This window comes from Adiantum capillus-veneris, chromosome 3, assembly GCF_014529385.1.
Source record: "Adiantum capillus-veneris isolate H3 chromosome 3, ASM1452938v2, whole genome shotgun sequence".
NCBI lineage: Eukaryota > Viridiplantae > Streptophyta > Polypodiopsida > Polypodiales > Pteridaceae > Adiantum > Adiantum capillus-veneris.
Window position 1 is genome coordinate 25,637,885 of NC_140933.1, and position 9,369 is coordinate 25,647,253.

The window sequence follows — 9,369 nt, forward strand, 5'->3', positions numbered from 1 at the left end:
TTTCTCCCCCTCAAGGGAGTGCATCCGAATGCGGATGGAGAGCCATGAGGTAAGTGTGGGGGTTGCCCACAGTGTGAACAATAGCAAGAGTGTCATTGTCCACCGCCCAATAAATGTTTTGGATCAGGAGCAGCAACGGATCCATGTGGAAGGAGGGATTTAGTACTTTGTTGAGGAGTTGGAAGAAGAGGTACCGCAATGTTGCCAACGGTAATGAATGTTAGAGCCGATGGTGTTGGACACCGTGGTGAAGCTGAGGGATTAAGTGGTGCAGAGGGTGGAGAGGCAGCCATATAGGCTGAAGCAAGAGATGGTGGTCGGAGCAGGGATTTTAATTACGCGATGACGCATTTTGTTAAATGTTAATTATTGTTGTTATTATCACTATTTTTTTCATGTTAATAACATATCTAATGTCATGACCTACGAAAATCGGTAGAAAACGTAGAACCGGCGGGGCAACCAACAATCTCGGCAGGCCCGGTGGGCTTATGAAAAAACCCGGCGGGCAAAGCAAGAATCCCGCCGGCCCCGTCATGTACCCCCTCCATATTTGGTGGCTCTATATAACCCTGTAGTAGACATCACATCACATCACCACTTCCTCTAAATTTGGTCATCCTTTAAAATTCAGAAGAAAAACTAAAGGTAAAAAAATGAATAGTCTTTTAAAAAAATTAAAACTTAATGTAACTCTGATCATAGATCATTAGTTCTTTTTTGGACTGAACTGATTCTTGAAAGGAGGTAGAAAGGTGAATCTTTGGGTCGGTATCTCTACATTTGGGATGGACTAATCTCATGTTTGGTTCGCCGTTATATTTGCTAAATTGATTGCTATATTGATTAGAACTTCTATCATGGGTCATTAGTTCTTTTTTGGACTGAATTGATTCTTGAAAAGAGATAGAAAGGTGAATCTTTGGGTCGATATCTCTACTTTTGGGATGGACTGATCACATGTTTGATTCACCGTTGTATTTGCTTGCTATTCCGATTAGAGCTCCAATCATGGGTCATTAGTTCTTTCTTGGACTGGACTGATTCATGAAAGGAGATAGAAAGGTGAATCTTTGGGTCGATATCTCTACTTTTGGGATGGATTGATCACATGTTTGATTCACCGTTGTATTTGCTTGCTATTCCAATTAGAGCTCCAATCATGGGTCATTAGTTCTTTTTTGGACTGGACTGATTCATGAAAGGAGGTAGGAAGGTGAATCTTTGGGTCGATATCTCTACTTTTGGGATGGACTGATCACATGTTTGATTCACCGCTATATTTGCTTGCTATTTCGATTAGAGCTCCAATCATGGGTCATTAGTTCTTTTTTGGATTGGACTGATTCATGAAAGGGGTAGGAAGGTGAATCTTTGGGTCGATATCTCTACTTTTGGGATGGACTGATCACGTATTTGATTCACCATTGTATTTTCTTGCTCATGTTTGAGTAGATTGAGGTTTATTCCCTTCATGCTTCACTACTACACTTGTGTGTGATATTGATTATAACACTAATGTTTGGTTTGAATAATACTTGAAAGAAGAGATAGCATACTGAGCTATGTTTATTGGTATTGCAGGCATCCAATAAGTATGTCTTCCACCGGAAATGTGAGCGGTGATGTTGGTGTCTCAAGCGTGGCTTCCTTGAGGAGACCTCCTACCTCGATGCCAGGTCCTGCTTCGCAGGGCATCACTTCGCAGGGCAAGCGAAAGGCAGGTGGAAAAAGTCCAGGACCCGAGTGGAATTTTGCCACAAATTTAAACAAGTATCAAGATTGGAAATGTAACTTTTGTGGCGAAGAGAAATCTGGAGGAGCACCAAGAATAAGGGATCATTTGCTAGGTGGCAATACCAGAATCCAAGGAGGAAAGTGCAAGGGCTTAGTGCAGAAGAAGCAGCTATGTGCTTAAAAGATTTAATTGGTAAGCTAATTTCCACGAGCAAAAGATCAAAACTCTCTACTTTCGACCATCACACCCCGGTATCGATAAGATCAAACCAGTATGAGGGATCATTGGGTGTAACGCCCACCAATAGAAGCACTCAAAGCAGGGAACCAACATGTCATATCAATGGAACTACACCTCCAAACCATGGATCTCCTGATTTTCAGGTAGGATCGTCAAAAAGTAGACAGGTTAGCTTACAGACGAGCTTCAAAATGCTTGCCTTAGAAGAAGCACAACTTGCACTAGCTAAAGCCGTCTATTTCACTGTGGGATCATTGGCCATTGTCACCTGTGATGCATGGAAGTCAGCTTGGAAACGCATTGGGGAGTATGGTGCTGGATTTACCCCTCCAACATATCACAATATGAGAAACCAATTGTTGGATAAATGTTACACAAGCACACAACAGGATATTCAAAGGGTAATATTAAATGCAACAGAACAATCTGGATACACCATAGTTAGTGATGGTTGGTCCAACGTTCAAAGGCGGCCATTGATCAACATCATGCTTGTATGTCCTCGTGGTGAATGTTTTATCAAAGCTATGGATAGCTCTGGTCAAATAAAGTCTGGCAGTTTTATAGCTAACATCATTGGCGACGCAGTTGAGGAACTTGAAAAAGAAAATTTTGTCCAAGTAATCATGGACAATGCCAAAAATTGCAGGGCTGCAGGTAGGATACTTGAAAGTCGCTTCCCTCACCTATATAGTGTTGGTTGCAGTACACACAGCTTGAACTTGGTATTGCAAGATTGGTACAAGAGGGAGGACACAGAGTGGTTCAAATGGATAGTAGACAATGCTCGCTTAATAGTCAAGTTTGTTTTGAAGCGTCAGAGGGTTCTTGACATGTACCGTCAGAGGATGTCTACTATGTTAAAACTGCCGTGCGAAACTAGATTTTGCACCAACTACTATAGGGTAGAATCACTAATAAAAAATAAGAATGCTGTGATGGAGACATTTGTTTGTGCCACTTTTTCAGAATGGGAGGCTGGTCAAAGGGAGAAGATAAAAAGTAAAATAGGGGTGATCAGAGATCTACTAGCTGATCGCCACTTCTGGGATGATGTGGTGGATGTGCACAATGTCATGATGCCAATTATGCTCGCATTACGCCAACTGGATTCTGCCTTGCCTAACATAGGTAAGGTGTGGATGGCTTGGTGGACTGTTCAAGAAATCCTTGCAAATCTAGAGGAGCCCCAGGAGCCAATTGTGAAGCCTTGGAAGACACCATTCACTCAAAAGAGGAGATAAATTTTGAGAAAGTATGTGCATGGTCGATGGGTTGGAGCACATAGTCCACTACACAGCGTAGCTTTCTTATTGGATCCAGAGTATTGGACAATGGAAATAGACAAACTTGATGAGGAGGTGCTGGAAGACTTTTATGATGTGATAGGCAGGTTTTATGATGATCCTAATAAGCATGCATCAGTTGTTACTGATCTTACGAAGTTTAAACTCAAAGAGGGTAAGTTTGGTACAGAATTTGTGCAGAAACTTGCCACGGAGCAACCAGCGTGGAAGTGGTGGATGATGAATGGTGGTAGTGCACCCACCCTTAAATGCCTAGCTGTTAGAATCCTAGCCCAATGTGCATCCAATTCAAGTTCTGAGAGAAACTGGAGTACATATAAATATGTACATTCCACCATCAGAAACCGCCTTCTAAATTCAAGAGCTGAAAAATTGGTGTATATGTACTGCAACCATCGGCTATTGGCAAGAGTGCAAGCTGAGAACTACAAAGAGGAGATGCCGCGCTGGACTTATGATGTAACCAATGATGAGGTGGACGAAGACAGTGAGATGCAAGGGGAATCTCATGAAGTAGAAACTACATGTACTTTAGAAGAGATTGAAGAGAATTTGGAAATTGAACCAATTTTGACCCGTCGCAGCAAGCGACGGTGGTTTAATTAATAGATTATCGAATCCATTGAGTGACTTCTGGTTAAGTTCAGAAATTGTTTATCTTATAAGCTTTTTTTTATATTTATTTTAAGGTTTAGACATTTGCTTAATAATAAACGAAGCCCTTAAAAACCTTTACAAGGCCACAAATCGCTATTAAAGCTTCATAATATACAAAGCCCTAACAAATCGTTGCATTATCACATATCATAATTGAAGTTGAAGTGAAAACAATTCACAATTCACTAATAAATTCTCGCAAGACAACGAGTAAATGTTTTCAAATGCTACAAAAACTATCCAAGTGATAGTGAAATATTTGTGAGAATATCTTCATTCTCCTGTTCACGCTGACCTTTAAGCTTATTATAGTCTTCAGACATTTTGAACATTGCATATAGCTTTTTGGATATCTCATACTCACATATAGCACAATGAAAGTTATTCATCATGCTTTGCATCAAGCGTGATATATGATACATATGTTAGCATGGCAAGCTGAAGTGACCACACCACTCATGAAAGAATGATCTACATATGGGGCAAGGACCACCGTGCTCACCAGAAGCTGGAGGGGCCTCAATAGATGTTGGGTGCTCAATCAATGTGGCAGCATTTTGTTTTTTTATAATCGCCTCTAACTCTTTTACGTGGCGAGATAGCACCTTCACCTCCCTTTGAAAGTCTCTATTTAGGGTTTCTTATGCATGAGAGCCTTCTGTAGCTTGTGATGCTTGCCTGAGTTGAGTTTGAAGCTCCTCCTTAACTTGGTGCACTTCCATCGATGCACCTTCTAGTGCCAATGACATCTCTTGCCGTGTGACGGTGATTGCAGTACTGCGAATGTCCTCAACCGTCATGTGAGGTGTCCTTGAGCTAAAGTCCATTGCTTCACCCAAGACATAATGCATGTATAACATCTTGGCAAACCACAATGGACAATCCATATGATGCATAGGATGACCCATAACATCGAGATATATGTTCTCTCCAGTGTCTCGTATGTCTGCATTAATGCATTGTGATAGCTTGAGTCGGCCTTTCTTGATGTTGTCATCTGCAACGCCTGGCCATATGGATTTGACCATTTCTCGATCAATCCTAGTGTTCACCTCTTTCCATTGTGTACCCACTGGGAGCAACGAGCTGCAATTCGAGTGGTGTCGTTCACTCCACCGCCTTGACACATGGATCTGAGACGCTCAAAAGCGCGCTTATCCCTTTGATTATCATTATCCATATCCTGATTAAACACTATACTTCAGTTACGACATACAAACTTAATGATAATCAATTGCTATAAGAGCAACCACCATTTTACGACAATCAATTGCTATAATTTTAACCACCATTTTACGACAATCAATTGATATTAGAATAACCACTATCTTATGACAATCAATTGATATAAGAGTAACCACCATTTTTTAAATCAATGAATGACAATCAGTGACTCCAGGTGGCTTATTGCTTGAAACTTAAGAGAAAAAATAAAACTCATAGAAAATTTGTTGTCTATTGAGATATAACAAAGTGTTTTTATTACTCATACATCATCCATGGCGCATAAAACCCAATTTTTAAAAGTGCTTTTATAAGTCAAAAGTCTCAGAAAACCCTGCTTCATAAAGTACATCATATATCCATCAAAAAAAGGCTTCACTCATTTCAGAGGGAGGGCGTAAGCATCGTTCTGGCTGGGCTTCAAATCTTTCTAATTCTTCGTCCAAAAGTGCCAAGGTCTTTCTGTCTATGGATTTCTTCCTCACCCAACCTTCCACAAAAATCCTAGATATGGCTTGTACCTCCATTAAAACCTTATGTTTGAACCAATCTGTGCTATAGTAGTCAGAGAACTCTCCACAAAACTTACAAAATTGCCATATCACCCATCCTATGGTGTACACATCTGTGGCCTTGGTCCATGGGCATAAATTCTTGCCATCTAGTAACTTAGGAGCTCGCCAAGGATGAAGCTTTTGCCAGTTTTCATCGGTATTGTTGGTCTTTTGTGTCTCTAAGCCAACACGCAGAGCCAATCCCCAATCAATTATTCCAATACGGGTAGTGAGATCCTTGGTAAAGTCCAACATGATGTTCCATGGATGGAGATCATTGTGGATCACTCCCTCGTCATGTGCGAATCGCAATGCCTTCACCAAGGCATGGATCAACAAGGGAGCATGATTGCACAGGCTCTTGATACGTGTTTTCTTGTCTTCAGAGGGCTGCTCCCATTTAAAGTCTTCAGGGATCTTTCCTTTCCCCTCTTGATGCGCTACAAGCATCGTGAAAGAGCCATGTGGAAGGGGCACTGTCTCCATAAGATCACCTAAGGTTCCCCCATTGAAGTAGGGGAATATCAGAAACCATGGCAATGTTACAGAGTGGGCAATACTCCTCACAATCCCTCTATGGTTGAGATCTACCGCACTTTCTGATGCAAAGCTTTTCCACTGATGCTTGGCCTATCCTTTGAACTCCTTTGCACACTAAGTATTCGTTGCAGGAAGGAAACTGATCCCTTTGATTTGAACTTGCCACCCTGTGCCATAAGCCCCTGACTCAAGTTTCTTGATCTTCTTAATGGACTTATTTGGAATGCCCAGAGTCATACCACATTCAGAATTGTATATACTGCTCTCCAGGTGACTGGCAGAAGCAGTAGAACCCGATGTTCCCTCAATGGCAGCCTCCTCAATAAACGGTTCTCCAACTTGGCTGCTCCCCATAACTCTGGTGATAGCCATTCGCATTTTCTTGCTTAGGCCAAACTGTGTGTCTATGTGGGATGCTCGCCTTGACCTCTCCTTTTCGGCTCTCCATCTCGTGTTCCAATGCTCTAGCTTACCCTTTTCTACATCTTGAGGGCATTACTCTTTCAAATCAGAGGCCACCCTGGGCAAATTGCCCACCCAACTGCTCAGTAATGAGATTATTGATTCTGTTGTTTTGTCTGGATATAACAACAACATTTTGCGGGCAATCTCACTGTATAATGATTGCAATCTAGACTCATCTGCAACAATCTACGCTATATCGTCGGGATCTAGTGCACTAACGATTGTAATCAACAATTGTCTAACTTTCTTTTTGAACTCTATCATTGAAGTAGCAGAAGGATCCATTTTTCTTGCAATGGTATTATTGCAAACAACACATTGAGAAATATAACTATGTGCCACTGCATTTGGATCTTTTCTACGTGAAAGAAAAAGTGTAGTATAGACCATAGATCTCGTACGCTTTTGCAGTGACACACCTAATCGCAATTGCAACCATGTGCCAATGCTTCACCGTACAACAACTTACAAACAGATGCTCCTGTCATTCTAGCAGCAACACACCTAGTCGCAATTGCAACCATGTGCCGAAGCATGAATGACTGGGAGCAACATAAAACATAGTCACCCTATGCTTTTGCAATGACACGCCTAGCCGCAATTGCAACCATGTGTCAGTGCATCCACGCACGGTGACTTCTTTCAAACAGATGCTCCTGTCATTATAGCAGCAACACACCTAGTCGCAATTGCAACCATGTGCCGAAGCATGAATGACTGGGAGCAACATAAAACATAGTCACCCTACACTTTTGCAATGACACACCTAGCCACAATTGCAACCATGTGCCAGTGCATCCACGCACGATGACTTCTTCAAATAGATGCTCCTGTCATTCTAGCAGCAACACACCTAGTCGCAATTGCAACCATGTGTCAAAGCATGAATGACTGGGAGCAACATAAAACATAGACATCCTACGCTTTTGCAATGACACACCTAGTCGCAATTGCAACCATGTGCCAGTGCATCCATGCACGATGTCTTCTTTCAAGATTCAAGCATATGAAGCATTATGAAATTATTTGAGCACACATTCATGCATTAGATGCTACCGTCAATCTAGCAGCAACACACCTAGTCGCAATTGCAACCATGTGCCGAAGCATGAATGACGGGAAGCAACATAAAACATAGTCATCTTGCATTTTTGCAATGACACACCTAGCCGCAATTGCAACCATGTGCCGGTGCATCCACGCACGGTGACTTCTTTCAAACAGATGCTCCTGTCATTCTAGCAGCAACACACCTAGTCGCATTTGCAACCATGTGCCGAAGCATGAATGACTGGGAGCAACATAAAACATAATCACCCTACGCTTTTGCAATGACACACCTAGACGTAATTGCAACCATGTGCCAGTGCATCCACACACGATTACTTCTTTCAAACAAATGCTCCAGCCATTCTAGCAGCAACACACCTAGTCGCAATTGCAACCATGTGCCGAAGCATGAATGACTGGGAGCAATATAAAACATAATCATCGTACGCTTTTGCAATGACACACCTAGCCGCAATTGCAACCATATGCCAGTGCATCCGCGTACGAGGATTTGATAAAAGAAATTTTATACCTTTAAGTTTTAACGCAAAAAACTCAAAAAAACATCAATAAAATAAGGAAGGGATTAAAAAATTACTACTACATTGCTTTGAGAATGTGAAAAGTTGCCAGAAAGTTTGGTGAAGAAGACTTTTCAATGTACCTCTTTTGTGGAAAAGGCAAGCACCGGCTTCGCCTTTATATAGCCACGACGGGCCCGGCGGGCCTCGAGCCGGTCTCCAGGTCTCCTTGGAGGTAAAAAAAGATGAATTTCAATTAACATAATATTTGTTATTTTGCATTTCTATTGTTATTAACCTGAAATTATAGTGTGATCACGTCATTTTGAAATCCCTGTGTCGGAGGAAAGAGGTAGGTGATTGAGAGGATGAGTTGTTGGAGAGGTTTGTCAATATGGGTGTGGAGGAAGGTTGTCGAAGGAAAGAGACATCCAGTGAAGAGGAAGGAACCTGTAGAGGTACAAGGAGTTCCACTTCAGATTGTGAGAGCCCATGACTGGAAGGATTTTTGGCTTTCCCATGGCCGTAAAGGAAAGGTTGAGGGTCAGATGGTGAAGAGCTTATGATTGAGGCTTGCCCAGTTGTAGGCATGTAGTTGAAGGCTGTTGATGGAGAGGGTCTGGAAAAAGATGCAGGAGTTCCAGCAAGGTGAGGATGTGGTTTTGATGGTGAGGCATGGCTACCAAAGTGGAGGGTTTTCAAGAAAATGGGAAGATAAGGTTGGGGAGGGAGCAACTCCGTGCTGTAAGGACCCCCTGGATCAGACACTTGTACATCATCTTCATTCGTAGCCTCATCTTTCTCTTCGTCTTCTTCAAGTAGGGGAACCATTGTGTATGCTTCTTGAAAATCAAGGAAGCAAAAGTGATTACAAAATTGACTTGCATGTAAAGCAGAAATGAAGTTTATTGTATTTTGGTATGGCGCATCATCTTCATCGTCTTCTTATTCAAAAGGTTGTTCATTGACTTGCAGGTTGCTTTCTGCAGCATTGGAAGCTTGCCCAACAACTTGTGGGTCAGAGGCTCTGAGATGCATTGGAGAAACTAGTGCTGCAGTGGTTTCGCCAGGCT

At 42.0% G+C, this 9,369-nt stretch overlaps 1 protein-coding gene across 1 annotated transcript; it reads right to left on the reverse strand.

Moving 5' to 3' along the window:
* Positions 1–92: 92 nt before the first annotated feature.
* On the reverse strand, positions 93–9,127 carry LOC147460634 (uncharacterized). The gene is made up of 2 exons (XM_086499086.1): positions 8,634–9,127; positions 93–315 (listed from the first exon to the last, which is right to left on the reverse strand). Exons 1-2 carry the CDS (start codon positions 9,125–9,127, stop codon positions 93–95), a joined length of 717 nt encoding a protein of 238 aa, XP_086355212.1.
* Positions 9,128–9,369: the final 242 nt, after the last annotated feature.

Bases quoted from the DNA above. Each gene is read 5' to 3' on its own strand.
- LOC147460634 (XM_086499086.1), bottom strand. From the start codon at position 9,127: ATGGTTCCCCTACTTGAAGAAGACGAAGAGAAAGATGAGGCTACGAAT. The intron at 316-8,633 runs CAGGGATTTCAA...CCTGCTCCGACC, and splicing joins CCTACCTCTTTCCTCCGACA to ACCATCTCTTGCTTCAGCCT.